At 25.6% G+C, this 19887-nt stretch overlaps 1 protein-coding gene across 3 annotated transcripts in view; it reads right to left on the bottom strand.

Moving 5' to 3' along the window:
• The window catches only part of LOC107170439 (uncharacterized), a 71795-nt gene that overhangs the window by 20627 nt on the left and 31281 nt on the right, over window positions 1-19887 (bottom strand). For 2 of the 3 annotated variants that reach the window (XM_089220462.1, XM_089220461.1), the window contains 3 exons: window positions 6161-6331; window positions 4010-4145; window positions 135-280 (listed from right to left, as the gene is read on the bottom strand). In XM_089220462.1, coding sequence (XP_089076588.1) covers window positions 135-280; window positions 4010-4145; window positions 6161-6209 — 331 coding nt within the window. In that variant the 5' untranslated portion in view covers window positions 6210-6331. The remainder of the gene's footprint in view (window positions 1-134; window positions 281-4009; window positions 4146-6160; window positions 6332-19887) is intronic. The other variant, XM_089220463.1, reaches the window with a different exon arrangement.

Below are 19887 nucleotides of genomic sequence, written 5' to 3'. Positions count from 1 at the left end.
AAAAATAAAGAAGAAAATATTTTCTAAGTTTTGAATGGTCTCTTGCTACTTTAAGTGATTACCCATGTATTATTCAATTCACTTAAAAATATTATTTTTCTAATTATTAAACATAATATTTTGATCCCACTTACCGAGTGTTTTGAATATTACTGGTCTGCTACGGAATCGGCGACCGGCTTTAAACGCTATTACAGTTACTTGGTATTGCGTATTTGGCATCAAGTTACCGAGTGTCACGGAATCGGAGTTGACCGCTATCTCGGCTACTACCCTGTAACTGACCAATGGGAAAAAAAACCCACTCAAATACACAAATCGTTACATATTTAATCGCGATGGTCGGCTAGTGGTTGGCTGGTCATAGTTGTAAATAATGTGGCTATATAAGTGACTACCTATATCATAAATGTCGTGACCTGGTGGCAGTTGGAAGGAGTTATTCAATAAAATTATATAGTTGCATGTTCTTAAAATTACGCTGACGTGAAGCATTGTAATTTGTAGGTTTTTTAATTTTAAGGGAAATCGAAGTACTTTTACTTTTTTCTTTTATTACTAATCATGTTATAGGAAATAATACATCCACTTAAATGGTTGAGTAAAATGATATAATTTGAATAGAGTTATAGCTGATATTATGCAAAAATTAAGATGATTTTTAAATACTGTATAATATTATATATAATTGAAAATGAAATATTATAATGTTACCTATCTGATATTTTTGTTATTCAGACAATGTCTCCTTCTGTTCCAATTTCTCATAAAGGGTTTCAACATACTCAAAACTTGAATATTTTACTCCCAACCAGTAACTACCAATGTGTAAAAGTAAATATTTTTTTTAATCCATAGACTATATTATACTTTTAATACTTGTTGAATATCTCCGTATTTTTTTATTTTTTTGTGTAATGTATATTTGGTTCAAAATTCAAACAAAAGCACGTATCTGCACAATAAAAAGTTGCTCTAATGGTTTACCTTTAAATTCTGACGTGTAGTGAAGAAATTATTGGTTTTACAAACATGTGTGTTTTTTAAAACTAATTTTTATTTTTGAGTCTAGAGACACTTTTTCTAGCGGAAAACATGATTCAATTATGAACTTTGCTGGAAGTTTTTCACTGTAAATTGGATCTAATTTGTTCTTGGGTGGAAAAAAGTAGACATTTTCAGTAATTTTTAAAACAATCGGGAAAATGAAAATATATGGGGATTCGTTAAATATTAAAATAACAGATTATTTGGTAACTTTGGTTTTTTTTAAAGATTTGTTCGATCTCAAAAAGATAATAATATATTCTCAACAAAATATTAGTTTAGTTTTATTTATATAGGATATTTTCTAAATAAAAAAAAGTCTAGCCATCCTTATTAGTATAATATATCATACGTATTGGCCGTATATACGGTTTCTTAATCTATAGGTCGAAAAAGTTTAGTTTAAGTCTTGTCGATGGTAATATGGTATAATAACCGAGTAGTAAGTTAGTGTATGGTATAGCATCTATATCTAATAAATAATAGTACACAAGCACCCTTTTGTCATGCCAATAATCTCGGTTATATACATATTGTAAGAGAAAATAGATATTTTATTGGAAATGTAAATTGAAATGAATAGATTTGCACAATATATTTTTTTTCACATAGGTGATGAAATTTATAGGAGGTAAGATACGAAAATAATATAGTAGTGGTGAATTTCTCTTAGTAAAATCAAATTCAAAGACATTCTATATTACAGTTTAAAGTCGGGTTATAGAAAACATAAAAATCGGTAACCTATCCAATTTATACAATAAAAAAAAAAAAACTAATAATAGTTAATGATTGTTTCTTATTTAAAAGTACATCATTGTCGGTCACCTAATTGTAGCTTATAGAGTTTGGTTTAATATGTATAGACTCAAAAACATAAACTCAAAATACCTGTTTTTCCCAAATCTATAGAATGTTTATACAAATATAAGGATAAGGATCACAAACGTCGATATATAACTTAACCAAACTAGGTGTGTAATAAGTTAAATGCAATATTTTAAAGTATGTTGAGTCTATTAAAACGTTTTTTTGTGGTCAAATTTCAATAGCAGTGTAAGTTACTATTATTTTTTGATATTTGTTTATTATAAATACATAGTATTTTATAGTTCTATACAATTATAACCTTTGTGGTAGTGTGGAACTAAAGTTATATTCATTTTACCATTGATTTCGTCACTAAAGGACCGAATTTTTTCATTTTTGCCAATCGTGATTGAATATTTTAACCAACTAAATATCTCTCCCTTACCCATCTGCCTCTAGACCATATAAATCATAAGATAACGGGCCATCGTGCAAAGCTGTATCGTATGTTTCCCTCCCACCATCCTGCCTCAAATGCCACCTTGCACGATATGTCAGTTTCACTTTCTGGAATAACATATTTGGATTCTGTTAATATTATAATATTTCTTCTAGCTGTGACGTATGTTAAATTAAAACGTTTTGAAGGAAATTTGGAGCATGCTTTTTAGGATATTTGTATTTTTCCAGATAAAAGTATGCTTATCGTTACACTAATATGATGTGAAGTGATATTAAATTATAGTGCGTTATATATGATATAAATACAATTTTATGAAATTAAAGATGTTAAATGTTTGTTTGGTTGAAATATCTATATTTAAAAAAAGTAACAGTTGCATAATAATATTAATTTTTTTGAATATTTTAATTTGCTAAGCAATTTACAGCTTGACAAATGAAAAAAATATACTTTTTCGTTATTTTGTGTTGTACGACTGTATACAAATAAATTTGAAAATGTTTGGAACTTATTATTTTATACAATCCTCTTCTGTTAAGTATATTCGTTATTATTTTTATTTAAATTTTGTGTAACTTCTGCATACCAAATATTTTTTTGTTTTTATAAAAAGCTCACATCGTTCAAAATTATACCTTTATAAGATTTTTTTTTAAACAAGTAACGTCAAAAACTTATTTTTATAAATTTAATCATGTATTAGATTATACATTTTATAATACACATTAAGCAGAATGTAAACACTATTACATTTTGTTCTTAAAATTAGTTAGGTATTACTTATTACTTACCAAACGATGCGTGTTATTAAAAATTATACATTATTATGATACACAAAATCTTTATTTTATTTCTTTATTCTAACATCACTTTAGATTATATTATACATGACAAATTTTATATTTTGGGACCTTATTCGATTTTGCATGACCCATGGGGAATTTTTGTCTAGTAGGTATTCAATATTTCAATATAAATCCTACATTAGAGAATCCTTGAAAAGATTTAATAAAACATTTTATATAGATAGATAAAATTACATTATTGGGGAACAACGAAAATAAATTTTAAGCTTAATTTTGAAGTATTGAAAAACTTAAATTTGAATATAATTGTTTATTTATTTTTCTATGTTAGAAATTCTCTCTATTTTTACAAACCAATTCTACCATAAGTACTCTATGCAGTCCCAAAACATATATAAACAAAATCAAAATGTTCTCATCTAGAATATTAAGCACGTTTCATTAAAAACGTAGCTCTTTATGCAGACTTCAGACTATAGGTAATCAAAACTTATATACAATAAATCTACAGACTATCGGTTCAAACACAGACGGCCCCCCCGATGTTGAAATATAATATAATAATATTAATAATAATAATAATAATAATAGTAATAATAATAATAATAATAACAATAACTATGTTTAATAAAATTTGTATCTATTTTGTATTATTATAAGAATTCAACAATTCTCATTTTTTTTATACAACGTAAAATGTGTCTTAATAATAGAGTAAAAAGTTTATAGATGACCAAGTCAGGAAAACTTAGTATTAGGTAATACAAATACAAAAAAAAGGTTGAAATGTGAAGTAAAATAATATATGGACCTAGGATAAAAACAGATATTCTACTAGATTATACCATAAATTATATAAAATCTAAAATAGTGTTAGTCATACCTGGCGTTTGTTGGTTTGTACATGACGTCATATTTTTCAATACCTATGAGTGATATTTTCCAAGATACTTTAACAGTGGTTGGACTTATGAACATGACCGTGATGTCACCAGGAGCTTGACTGGCAGAAATACACCCTGCGGTTCAAATACATAGTTTATTAAACGATTTTCATAAATTTTGCAATTTGGGAGTTATTGATATAAGTTTTAAGCAACTATTTTTTGTTAATTAGTAACAATTATCAGTACAGTTTTTTTTTTAAGTAAAATACTTGATGATGTGTAATTTATACAATTGTTTGTTTAATTATATGTTTATTTAATATTGTTTGAACAACTTTCATTTGATCATTTAATCATGTTGTAGATTCTGAACGAAGTGATGAATGTATTGATTTTACAGTGATGTGTTTTTTTTTTTTTGTGTGTCTGTGTACAGCATAACTTACTCGAAATAATGCTTCAATTTCAAACTTTGGGGTGGTTTTCGATGGAAAAGTGAATATCCTTGGTACATTATAGAGGTCAAAAGTAAACATTTTCCAACAGTTTTCAAAAAAATCGAGAAAAACAAAAAAAAAAATGACAGAAAAACGAGAATTTTTACGCAAAACCAGTTTTCAACTAAATCGATGTTTTTATATGGTTGTAATTCAAAAACTAATCACTATAAATACTTTAAATTTTCACCAAATGTTTATGTTAGTGTTATCGATATACAGTTTAATTTTTTGAAGAAATTGAAGCGTCATTATATGAAAAATGTTTTAAGGGTTTGAGTTTTACATTTTTATGAAATCGCGTAACGATAACGATTTATCCTCAAACTAGGTATATGTATATTTATGATAATATAAGGTAGGTATTATGAATTATGAGTTATCATGCAATGTCTTTGGAAAAATTGATTAACCATGCCTTATTCAAAATGCGTCCTGATTGAAAAATAATATATTTGTTTCAAAATAGAATATATGACAATATTTAAATATAATATATCCTAGACTGACAAATCATCTCCGTTCAGAATCGTTTTTCGTATACAATGATACTATAATTGCATTCAAATCTAACCTACCCTAGTCAGAGGTCCACCCCACCACCTAATGTACAGCAGAGCGACATCCACTTACCCGCTTTTTTACATTAAAAGTAAAAAATAAAAATAAAATTAAACTGGAGTTTTGTTAACATTGAACTTACGAGATATTGAGATTTAAAAAAATTTTGCTAAATTAACCTTATAGTAGTTAAATTAAAAATATTCAGTATTTTTTAATTTTTAACTCAAATTATTTTGTTACTCAACTGTTATTGCAGGCATTCTATTGTCATATATATTTTGTATGCTTATAAAAATTAAAATATTACATTGATAAAAAACTATTGCTTCTAATGTTGGTGTATGAGTTGAGTTACTGACCATTAGTATGCCCATCGGAGGTTTAGGGGTTATACCCCTATATCAATTTTTCCATAAATCTTATTATTTATGACCATAATCCATTAAAATTTATTATTAGTTATAACATTTTCACATTGAAAATTCATGAGGATACTAGTGTTTTTGGCATTGACACATTTGACTATTTAATTTACATAGTATATGATAGTAATATAGTGAGTGTATTTAAACGATTTTTTGACATAATTAAATTCACATTAACTTAACAATTTCACGACACAATACATTTTTCTGAAATTTTTTCATTGGAAAATATTAAAATTACCTAACTCATCATTTTGAGTTCATAATAGAAAAGGTCACCCGTCGTGTGGTACCTTCGAAAAGTCTCAAAAAGTTGGCAATTAAAAAAAATCTTTGTGCACCGCACAAATTGAATTGATAATTTTTATATTTAGATAATTGCGTGCAGTGCCAAACTTAAAACAGTGTATGTTATATATTTATTATAGGCGATTAAATATATCTATACCTAATTATTATTATGTTAAGTAGAGTAATTGCATTTTGAATTTCAATGAATTTTATTAATAAAAAACAAATACTATCTTTAGGTGGTCCAAAACTACTGATTTTTGGCGAGTTGCAATAGGTAGTAGTAAGGTGAATATGTTATAGTTGATAAATATTACATATTAAATATGACTAGATAATTTAACCATTTAATAAATCATAATATACTTACACACTGTTTGAAATCCATATAGTATGTAGAAAATCGGCCACAGTATCATACTAAGCTACGCATATTGATGTTTATTATTCTTCTTGTTGACGATCATGCATGAGAATCGATGATTTTAAATTGATTTGACGAAAATATATTTTCAAAATCATTATTCAAATTTACAATATTCTGAAACATAAAAGAAAGTTAACACATATAATTATAGTAGAATTCGATTGTCATCTTTCTTTTCAATAAAATTATATATATATACATATATAAAATAACACAATTTAACATTGTAAACACATGAACAATTGTACAATTTTTTATATCATTGAATATCTGCATATAAATAGTTATAATATAATAATAATAATAAGATAAATGTAACTTTTATATTATATTATATGATATTTAGGAATATATAGTTTCTGTTAAAAGTGTTTCATTTTTAGACCACTTATCTAGACATTCAAACATCATACACTTCACTTCTTTTGTTTTCACATAATTTCGTAAATATGTTTCATATAGATTATGTTAACTGTTATTTATTTGACTTTATTTATTTTAGTAAAAATAACAAATATGAGGAGGTAAGTGAAAAGTGATATATACAAAGCAAAATATAGATCAGGTGTTTGGAACTTGTTTAACTTCGTTTAACTAAGTGCAGGAAATATTATATTAGTGTATCTTTATTATATAAAATTAAAATAATCAAAACATTTTGAAAAACAAGGCTGTGTAAAATATTAACACCCCCTTATTTTTTTTTTTTTTTAGTGTTGAAGTATTGGAATCCATTTAAATCATTGAACATTTTAGGTACCTAAAATAAATTATACTACCAGTTGTTTAAAAATAAAATGTTTGAAAATATAAATTGCTAGTATGAGAATGGATTATTTGATTATCCTTATTATATTTTTTACTTTTGATAGCTTTTAAATAGTTATTGAAAATGGAATTTTAAATTATTTAATATCCACGCAGTTAAAATGAATAAGGCTATATATATCATTTTCAATTTTTAAATACTTACATATTGTTTTGTATAGACAAATATAACTAAGTTATGAACTAGGTATAAATGTATAATATACTTCGTTTATAATCGTGTATATTATTAAAAAAAATTATCTTACTGTAATTCATTGGAAAAGGTATACCTTTTGGCTTTTTTTAAAATAATTATTTAGAAATATACACTTATCTGATTGAAAACTGAAAAATATATTTATCAATTTTTGATTTATAAATTATATTACATTAAATATGTATAAACATATGCATGCTAGTATGAATATTTGTATGAACAGAATAAATTTATAATTAAAATCATTTCAAGGTAATAATGGACGGCATGTTAAAAACAGTTATATTGAGTTAAAACTTATTTATTTATTTTAACCTTGTTCAATTATCTTGTAATTTTTAATTATTTTTATTTTTAAACTGTTTATTAAATAGTTTATTAGGCATACAATATTTTATATCAAACAATAAATGAATGAGATGATGTAAGTGACAAAAAAAAGATGTAGTTCATAGAATGAAGAATTTTCCTTAAGACCTTATCTTTTTTTAGAGGATTCCTCTTTTTTTAACATGCCATCCATTATTACCTTGAAGTGATTTTAATCATAAATTTATTCTATTCATACAGATTTTTATACTACCATGTACTCATATACCTTAATGTGTGTATGTTTATATATATTTAATGTAATATAATTTATAAATCAAAAATTGATAAGTAAATATTTTTCAGTTTTCAATCAGATTAAATGTATATTTCTAAATAATTATTTTAGAAAAAGCCAAAAGGTATACCCTTTTAAATGAATTATAGTAAGATAATTCTTTTATAATAATATACACGATTATAAACAAAGTATATTATACATTTATACCTAGTTTATAACTTAGTTATATTTGTTTATATAAAACAATATGTAGGTATTTAAAAATTGAAAATGTTTAAATGTATATGATCTTATTCATTTTAACTGCGTGGATATTAAATTATTTAAGATTCCATTTTCAATAACTACTTAAATACTATCAGAAGTAAAAAATATAATAACTAATAAGGATAGTCGAATAATCCATTCTCAGACTAGTAATTTATATTTCCTAAAGAGGAGGAACTATGAAATGTAAATTTAAAAAAAAAGTTCAGTCTGCTAAAGCTGTATTGGTCAAAACTAGAAATTAATGCTTAAAAAACGTACTATATACTTTGACAAGCAACTAAAATTATGTTATATTTATTACTTGAATCGGAGGAAGGAGGAAGGAGGAAGTAAATGTTTAGATTATTTTACCGTATCACCCCACTTTGTTGTAAAAAATACGATATTTTTAAAACGACGTTTGTTTATGGTTGGAAAACCTGAAAAAACAACCTTACTTCCTATACTTAAAAATAAAGTAAAATCAGAACCTATAATCCATAGAGATGAATGGAAAGCTTACTAGTCATTAAATAATGAAGTATAAATTCACAATAAATGTGAATCATCAAAAATTATTTATCGACCCGGATAAAAATGCCAACACCCAAGTTATAGAATGCTAGTAGAAGACACTTAAAAACTGATATGAAATACAAACAAATAATCCGTCTCCATTATTACTGATAAAACTAAAAGAAAAGCGATGGTGATACCTTCACCCCAAAAAAACCAAGCTATAGTATTCTATGCATTCTTACCAGATATGAAGGATGCTTTTATAACACAAATAACACGAATTACAATTAAATAACTTAAAATAACTAATAAGGTATTATAATAATAATAATGTTTTTTTCTATTACGAATACTGCAGTGTTGACCAATAAATCTATGTGTAAATTAGGCCAATAATAAGTATTTATAGGTCACATATTGGACCAAAGCCTATTTATGTATGCATATAAGCATATAAATAACTAACTTAGATACAATTTTAGTCATATGATAAATAAATTATAATAATTAAAATGTTTAAAACTTTACTAAATTATTGATAAATTTTAAAATACCAGTACTACCTTGATTGTCTGAAGAATTCTACCACCTACACACGAACATATGCTCGAAACTTTTAAAGTATAGGTAAGTACTAAGTAGGTATAATAAGTTATTGCATTTTTGTTAGTTTGTGGTGAGATGTTTGCAGGTGTAATGGAAGGATCGAAGTCTCCTATGATTATATTAGGCATATATTAATTAGCTTTGTGCACATTTTTTTTGTGTCATAAGAGTTTACTATATTTATTTTCCAAATCCAGCACTGTTTATTTAGTTTTACCTACGGTCCATGACATTATAATATGTAACATTACACTATATTAACGTTCAACATATTTTGAAAAGTCTTGAAGAAATATTATTATTTACATATTATATTGGTATATGATGTATTCGCATAACATAACAAAATTTATCGTGAAGTTTAGGATAGCAATTTGGTTTAGTTTTGAATTTTGAAGGATATATTGTTGTTGCTAGTTACAATATAATAGCTTTTATTTTGAAGACTGTATTATTCATAGGTCGTTTAATAAGAATGTGAAATACAATAATTATAAGTATCTAAATATTACTAAGTTCAAAAGATATATAAAAATTATTTTCATAAGTAAATTATTGATGCATGAAATATTTAATTATTCTTTTAGCAATTTGTTTTCTTTTATTATTTTATGTATATAATGTTGTGTATTGAAAAAGGTTTATGTGGCACTACTGCACTAGACATAGATCGGATGTTTAGTTTAATTGGTGCTACGGTAGGTAAAGTAAGTTCTTACTTTGACAAACGTCGATATCTTGAACTTTTTTATTTTTTTCTTAAGTTTCGATACAACAAGAGTTTACGGTATTTTGAAAAAGTACCTTCTACCTAATATTAAACTATCTTTAACCAAAGAAAATATTAAACAAATTTTATTAAAATTCCATTTTAATTTAAATGTTTTTGGAATGTGAATAATGTCATGATTTATCATTGCGTTTAAAGGTAGAATAATATAGTAATATGCACTAAAACACATGTTTTTAATCCTGTTTCGAGATGAGGTAAGTTAAATGAGTTAAGAGAGTACCAACACCAGCTATCTGAATTCTGTTTGACTTTTGAAGATGTTTATTTATTAATTTTAATTAAATTTATATTGGATGTGGAAACTTATACAAAAGTGTAACTGAACAAAATAAACAGAAAACAAATATTTTTGATCAAAACGAATTGGAGAAAGTCTCTGATACATTTTCTTGATAAAACATTGTTTTCATTGGTTGTTAAATTGAATATTACATAAGTTTATATTATCATAATGCAGAACACAAATTTGACTACTTTAGTTTTAGTAAAAAATTAACACGTTTTTTTTTTTTGCTTGATTTTTTATAAATATTATAATAAAATTATAAATAAACGCCGTTTGTCAAAATAAAAACCAATCCGATCGATGTCATAAATTGAGATAATTTTTTTAGCGTTGAAAAAATTTAAATAAATTAGTAAATAATATTTTTAATTAAATTGTATGTTAACTAATAGAATATAATTTTAGTAGGTAACTACAATCAAATCATTAAATTACTATAATGCATGGTAATAAATAATTATAATAGCTACCTATTGCGACATAATAATTTGTGCAGTATAATTTTTTGAATAATTTGAATAATTTATTATGTTATTACAAAAATTGTTATTTAATGTTATCATTTTCAGAATTGAAGTATTTATGGTACATTTTCTGATAAATAAATAAACAATATATTATATTATAAATATACGTAAAATATTACTTTTATAGTCCACAAAATACCAAATTCTTACCTAATAGGTTATCAAACGATTGAGAACATTTAAAACAAACAAAAAACTTACCTACCACGAACTCAAAAAACTAATACGATTGAGAACGAATTTATGTGTAACGTTACCGTGTAAAGGTGTAATTTATTCGGCTATCTGAGGATTCAGTTATGTAGGTATTTATAAATAAAATGTGTTATAGGAGCATTTTTAAAAAGAGTCATATTATGTTAATAATTATGATCATATTAAAATAAATGGGAACCTGAACCTAATAAACATTAAACGAGTTTTAGTTCGATTCTAAATGTCCGTTTGTGCGTACATTAGTTCATTCGGAGTTGGTAAATTGCGTCCCTCAAAAAAGGCCATAGTTCATTAACAGTTTGCTCGCCGCTCTCTTATCCTTTTTTACGGCTTCGTTAATAATTCTTAATTATCAAGTATTATGTCACCTCTTAACCTATCGTGGGTTCTTTCAAAAATACGAGCAACTCGAACAAGAGACATCTTTCTACATCTTCTTTCTCGCCAAAGGTTGAAGACAAAAAAACTAAATTATTTATCAGTCCAAATCGGTTTTCCATTCTCACTAACCGTGACGACGCCGACAAGAATTCATCTGGTTTTAACGTCCAAATCCACAAAAGCGACGAAAAATCAAATAAGCCATCACCTGTTTACATAAAAAATGTGGGTAATAAATATCTCCACCTTCATCTCCAGCCTCATAACTAAACTCAACTCTACAGATTTTATCTGTAAATCCACGTCCTCCTATCTTATTACCCGCAGACATTTCGTTGTACACTACAATCTGTTGTTAACACACTTGGAGGAGAATGATTACAATTATTATCATTCTTATCAGCCCGTCGTTCATCGCTCGCTACGCGTAGTAATACGAAATCTCCATCCAACCACTGCACACAAAAATATTATTGTTGGCCTTTCAGAATTGGGTCACCAATATACACAATATTAAGAGATTTTCAGACAAAACGCTCTTGTTATTTTTTTTCGTTGAGGTCCAAAAACCTTCCAATAACTCTGATACACTAAAGATTAAGTTACTTCTTAACTCAACAATCGTTATCGAAAAATCGGATCCACCAAAGAGCCCTCCACTCCACAATGATACATACGTGCCAGTCTTACGGTCATACCCAGAATTATTGTTACTATGATCCACGATGTGTGAAATGCGGAGAAAATCACTCCTCGGATTCCTGTACCCAGCCACGTGATTCTCCAGCCAGATGTGCTTTATGCGATGGCTGCCACACCACCAACTATAAAGACTGCCCTGATTATAAAAACTTTAGCGTCCTAAATCTCTAATTAGGCGAGATCTTCCCATACCTACTCCTTCTTTTAAAAACAATTCTACCAAAGCTTCTTTTGGTACAAATCAACCGTTCTGTTCCCATATCTCTTCCTCCGGTCAAAACCATTCTTCACTTTCCTTAAGTATTGAAACTTTACTAACCTCATTTATCTCCGATTTTTTGAATATTATTAAGCCTTTTGCTCTCCCTTTTTAATTCACTATTAAGTAAGTCTTAATTACAAAAAATGTATACAGGGTGATTCGTTTATCAAACAACACTCATTATTTATAAAAGTATTGACTTTTTTCAAAATATTGTTTTACATAGTTTCAAGTTGTTAAAAAACCAACGCTTTTATTAAAAAATTATATTTTTAAATATTTTTTATCCTTATCATTTTTTAAGTTTTTTACTTTTTTGAATGGCAACATAGTTTTTTAATTTCATATTCCAAAGCAGAATATTTTTCTAAAAATTTTGATACATAAAAATCGAATTTAGGACTAGTAGTTTATGAGTTATAAGTATTTAAAGTTTAGACAAGCGGAGTAGTGGACAAACATTTTGCGGGGTAACCCCGTACCACTCCACTCTGCCAATCTAAACTTTAAATACCTATAACTCATAAACTACTAGCGCTAAATTCAAAATTTTAACGTAATAATTAATTAAAAAAATAGCTTTATTAATTTATGAAATTTGAAGTATAGGTTACCATTTGAAAATCAAAAGTTGATGGTGGTGTATATAATAAATATAAGGGTGAAAAATATAAAAATAATAAACAATTCAAGAAGAGTGTAAATCTACAATTTTGAAGAAAAAAAAAATTGAAAAAAGTCAATACTTTTTTAAATAATGAGTGTTGTTTGATAAAAGAATCACCCTGTATATATCTACTCGTGTTAATCACGCTGTACCACATTGTTATATATCTGTTAGGTTATCTGTTTATTCATTTTCTCCTATATTTTGTACGTTAATTCATATACATAATATATACTATATTCTGACATCACCTGTTATTATATATTCAAGCAATCAATTGTATGTAACGATATATTTAATTAATATTATCTTTATTTGGTTATGACTTAATTATTTAATAGTTGATTGCATAAATGTTATGTTACATAATTGTTATTTACAAAAAGCTTAAACAAAAATAATAAACGAGTTTGAAATTTTAAGAGTGCAAAATTTGGAATCAATATCTAGGACTATAATAAATGACTATAAGTATAAACTTAAAAAAATGAATAAATATGTACCTAATAAGTTACTTACCTATATTGCATATTATATCAGCTATAATTGTGGCAAAGCGTAAGCCATCATATTCTAAATATTGTAACCAATTATTTGAATTTTTATATTTCACTTACAACATATTTTCTATACATATTTGGTATTATGTTTTTTTTTGTTTATTGGAAGGTTTTTTTGTTAAAAATCTTATTTCGATTTTAAAAACGTTTCTGGTTGAGTTTCAATAATAATTTGAAACGTTGACAAAAAAAATCGAGCGTTTCAATTGTATAACTAAAAATAACAATTCTGAATCGTATAGTTCTTAATCGTATTTACTGACTTAATAAATATTAATTAATTTTGGTGTTAAGCGAAAAACAAACTAATAGGTATACGTACACATTATAAGACTTAAATCATAAACTTATTGTATAGATCAATTTTTTTTATTAATTTCATTACATTTCTAAACATAGGATATCATTTAAGATTTTAATTAAAGTCACTATATATTTAGTTCACTAATTATTTGCAGAAATTATTCGAGTTAAAAATTATTATTAAGTATATAAACATACATTATTTATTAAATTCAATAAAGGAATCGTTCAGAAAATAAAAAATAAACATAACACTATTTCATATTATTATAACATGAAATTTATTATAAATTAAATTATTAAAATAATTAATTTAAGATTCATCTCGATTTTTCTCCACTTGAGGTTTTTTCTTTTATTTGTCATCCATTTTTTTCATAAAAATCATTAAATCATTCATCTGTTATTCGAAATATTTATTATTAAGCAATAAAAAAATTACCAAACTTAAGAAAAAAAAAAAAAAATGGATAACTTTATTATTTGTTTGAATATACAGAGTATTATGGCAACTGACTGTATTTAAGACTTTTAAAAGTTCATACGCGTCAGAAAACTATTACGTATGTTATCAATATTTACTATGCAAATCTAAAATAAAAATATTAAGGAAACATACGCGTCTTGTGTTTTTGATTGTTTTTGAATAAATTAACATAACTTTCTGTCACCTTGACTTTTTTTACTCTAATAATTTTTAATCATAATATTTTTGGCTATAATAATATTAATATATTTTACTTTTTATTTTGTGAGTATTCAATAATTTACATGGAAGTATAATTGCCTTAAATAAATAGTTTATAGTTGAAATTAAATTAAAAATTATGTTAAATTAAGTTTTATTTTTATAACTGATTCGGTATGCGTATGATTTAGTAACGGAATAAGTTTTGAACTGTTACATTATCGTGTCCTTTTTGTAAAGAGTTATCCGTATTCTGTACTTTTGTAGTTGTAAGGTTGATGGATTGGATAGAAATTTCATCTATTTGACAAAACGGGTCAGAATTTATAACGTCCAATGAATATGTGATATATTATGTAATTATTATATCATATCGCATAATATTTTGAAACGTTGAAGAGTAATTTTCACGTTGTATTAATGAAGATGAACAGTTAAGTATGAGCATGAAGTTGGCCTCCCAACTTTATCCCATCGAACTCAAAACACCAAAAAATAATTGTAAATTAATTGTAAATGATTGCGAATTAAGTCTCGTTAATTGCAAATCATCCAGTTTTGAGAAAACTCAAATTCAAAATAGGGGTGCCAATTTCCCTGGAGCCCCTCACTTTCTCCAATCGCTTTCAAAATACTGCCAATTAGTTGTAAACTAATTGCAAATAATTACAAATCGAGTTTCGCTAATGGAAAATCCTTTTTATATTTTTTACAAATTTTTTTTAAAGTTTTTAGCCAGCCCCTCCACTTTGTCAGATCGACTTCAAATTTCTACCAATTAATTGTCCACTAATTGCAAATAATTGCAAATCGAGTTTCACTAATTGAAAATCTTATTTTATATTTTTACGAATTTTTATATTTTTTAGCCAACCCCCACTTGTCAGATCGACATTTTATTATCTATTCTCAACACTGTAATAACCACGTAAATGATTTTTTTTTTCATTATATTAGTGACTTACTTACTGTGCTAATTCAAATTGAAATCAAATTTTTCAACTATTATTGTAACAATAAGTTGGAAGTCTTGCATAGGCGTAACTTGGGCTCTTTTCACGTGGGGGCAAAAACAATTTTTGCAAACCTCTACACATTTTCATTTCAGAAGTTAAAAAAAAGTTGTAAAAACGTCTATCATAGTTCTATATATTCTATACGAATAACCGAACCGAACCTATGACATATTCTATACGACCGTTATCAGTTATCGCTTTAAAATTCTTACATGTGCCATAGAGTAATATTACTCTATGACATGTGCAAATGTGCAATGATAATGTGAATAACTGATAAGATAGTGAACATCATAGTGTAACCACATATTAAGTATATACCACTAAACTATTATAGACTATATTATTATATAGTATATGTGATTGTAGCCAAAGAACCTTTACATACCAGCTGCTATTATATACGTCATTTTAGGTATTATTATTTATTATAGGCCTCAGAACAGCCTGAAATTAACTAATATTATAGTTCAGTTTGTGGGGGCAATGCCCCCACCAATTTTAGGCTGTGGGGGCAATTGCCCCCATTCGCCCCCGCCAAGTTACGCCTATGAAGTCTTGTATTGAATTTTCAAATCTTAGATTTAAAAAGAAAATTTTTTATGAATTTCTATCTAAGATAATTTGAACATTGCCGTAACTTTTACGTATTTAGTAAAAATTTGAACTTTGAGAGGATGTCAGCGCACTATTTGTTTTCTCTCTCTGACCCACGTGTAACATAGACAAAACGCATTTACAAAGAATCATTTTTTCTATGTCTTTAAGTAATTTTAGAGTAAAACCGTCCATTACAAAAATGATAAAGAATAATATTTTTGAGGGAATGACATATCGGTTTTATATTTTATTGATATTTGTTTTAATGTTACATGAAAAACCAAAATACATTTTGTCAAAAACTGATTGTGCGTAAAATTTCCCGTTTTCCCTTTAAATTTTAGTTTGTTTATCCCGATTATTATTGAGAATTTTATACTTTTGAACCCTTAAAGTACCAACAAAATTCACTTTCTGATCGAACGAGGTCTTGAAGTCGAAAATCGAAGTACTGTTACTGCATAAAATCGTGATGACAGACAAAAAAAAAAAACACACACATCATTGTAAAATCAATAAATTCCTCGCTCTGCTCAGAATCTAAAATCAGATTTTGAATAACTACATTATTAAAGAAAAATGGGTTTTTTGGTGAATCACCCTGTATAAATGTTTTGCATTCAGCATTTACCTTTCTATGGAATTTACTGGTGGAATCCGGGTACTTTTTTTTTATTTATTTGAAAATATACAATATATATTTAATATATACAAAATACAATCCCGGTACTTAAATTATTTTTTTTAATGCCATCAACGATTTTAAAAATTATAATATTATGTAAAACGTACCTTTACCAGTAAATATAATGTTATTATCAATAACATTTCATATTTTACTTATAACTTTATTCAACTTATTTGGTCCTATTTATTTGCAAATAACCAATTAGATTTTTAAATGTTTGTTTTAATTGTAAATACTTACTTTGAATACATCTATGATGGATATTTTATTTGTACATATAAATAATTTAATAATAATTCCCTAAACAATATTAAAATGTTTGCTTATTCAAGTCACATACGTTAAATTGCTTGAATAAAGTCTAGTATATTTTATTTGTTTTTAAAAACACAATAGTTGAATGATTCAGAAAGTTAGAAGAAACTTGTCATAAGCATAACGTTTGTTCATCATAAAAAATTTAAATTTAATTAACTTAGAGATAATGAAATACCTAAAAAGCTTTAAAAAAAATACATTTCATTTTTATTAATTTATAATACAATTTATTGTTATACCACATTTATGATTTTTTTTTAAATTAGCATAAATATTCATAATTTATTTCAAATTGTAAAATCATAAAATATATTTTTTTTAAATAGTAATGTTTTTTTTTTTTTTTTGTTATTAAAACATTTAAATGTTAGTATTATATTATATTATAAATATAATACGTAACGATAGTGATAGTATAGGTAATTGTGATAAAATATAATTTAAATTATTTCATAACTCAAAATAAATTATTAATGATTGTTGTATTCAAAATAATCTTTTATTAGTTAGGATAAGTATGAAGAAAAAAAAATTATCATTTGATTTAATCTTGAGAAAAAGCTAGACTTTATGTTAAAATTTTAATAACAATAAAATAAAATAATATATACCTAACTAATAATAATTCAATTAAAACATCATAAAAATAAATTAAATACCAAATTAATTTTAGTAAATCGTTAAGAAAAATCTATGGGTGTAAATATTGGTTATTATCTCTTTGGTTATTATAACTTTATAAATATCAATTTATATAATAATAAAAATTTTTTAATTATTTTTATTATTCCTTTTTGATACTATTAGATTATATATATATATATATATATATGTTAGCGTTAATGTATGAAATTCCGTGATTGTATAGAATAACTAGTTATTTTATAGAATTACGGGTACTTTCAGTTATGTATTGAATGAATCCATAAATATATACTTCAACTAGTTATTCTACATATTATCAACTAGATATTTTATAAACTAACAATAAGGGTTTAGTTAATGCATTTAAAACTATTATTGAATAAAAGTTTTAATCAAATTATAAATTACAAAAAAAATCAAATGTTATAGTATTAAGTCAAACAAGCCTTACAATATCATATAAAATATTAATATTAATTTATTTCACATCAATTTATTAGAATAATTATTAAAATCTTAATCAATTTACAAATTAAAAAATCACATGTTAGTATAAGTCAAACACACCTTACATTATTATATAAAATATTAATATTAATTTTTTTTCACGTCAATGTGTTTGTATAATTTTTTTTTTTAAATTTTGAATTTATTTATTTGTACAGGAACTTTTTGGGTGGCATTTAGAATTACAAAGTAAATTATTTTTCAAACATATGCACCGTTTTGTGGTGCACTTTTGTTGGCATGTACATTTAAAAAACCCTTGTCCATTACCAATTGACTACACGAATAGGTAAGTCTAGTCTTATATTATTATTTTTATTAATAAAACAACAACGGTAACACATTTTGTATGTTATCTAATCCAGTCCCGGTCATCTAACTAATGATATAAATTTCATACATTAACGAAAACCCAATCGGTATTTTATATATTAACTAGTAAAACTGTGTAATTTATATATTAACGAACATATTTAGGAATTTTATAGAACAACTAGTTATTTAATAAAATAACGTATTACATACATTACCGCTAACATATATATATATATATATAATTTAAATTATTTGTTTGTACGTCGATATCACTACATAGTTTTTTACAAAAAGATCAACGTATACTGCAAGTATACTTTAATAATGAACTAATTGTTTGATATATCAATATGTTTCCTCACAAAATGACACATACCGACTTATAATGCAGGGCACGAGAGGTCATCATTTTGTATGAACAAAGGGCGTGGTGTCCTCTAGACTATATATTTTTGCTCATTAATCAATTACTGAATGTTAAACTTTTTACTTCCTTGTCTACACCGGTTGCTTGTATAGAATTATATTAATTCATCCACTTCTAGCCATCCCGTTTTCTCGGTGAATATCTTTACTATTTAGTTTGTTTTTGTTAAGAGGACGCCACACCAGCGTGTAGTTTGTCTCCGTCGTACAAATGCGTAGCATAGCCAATTTTACGCTCAACAGATCACGTTTATCTCCGTTAATTTAAAATTTAGAGTGAATTGACCTATTATAACAATTAAAGGCAAGATTATTACCGAGGGCATCTCAAGGGCTTTTTATTATATTTTAATTTTAAAACGAGTTATGAGTATTTTAAAATTAAAAATAATTTTTATATCTAAAAATACTCATAACTCGGTTTAAAATTAAAATATAATAAAAATCCCATGAGATGCTCTCGGTAATAATCATTCCTTTAATTTTTATAATAGGTCAATTCACTCTAAATTTTAAATTGAAGGAGATAAACGAGATTTGCTGAGCGTAAAATTTGCTATGCTTCACACTTGTACAACGAAGACAACACATGCGGGTGTGGCGTCCTCTTAATACTGTTTTAAGTTGTGTTAATTATAATTTACAATGTACCTGTATTGTATACTATTAATAGTAATAGTATTATTAATGTTACACTTTTATGTCCACATAATATTTTCATAAAACTTTTAGTTGAATAATAATCTCAGACAATTTGAG

This window comes from Diuraphis noxia, unplaced genomic scaffold, assembly GCF_037042655.1.
Source record: "Diuraphis noxia isolate RWA-SAM2 unplaced genomic scaffold, SU_Dnox_SAM2 contig0002, whole genome shotgun sequence".
Classification (NCBI taxonomy): domain Eukaryota; kingdom Metazoa; phylum Arthropoda; class Insecta; order Hemiptera; family Aphididae; genus Diuraphis; species Diuraphis noxia.
This window is presented reverse-complemented; position numbering and strand designations above follow the sequence as displayed.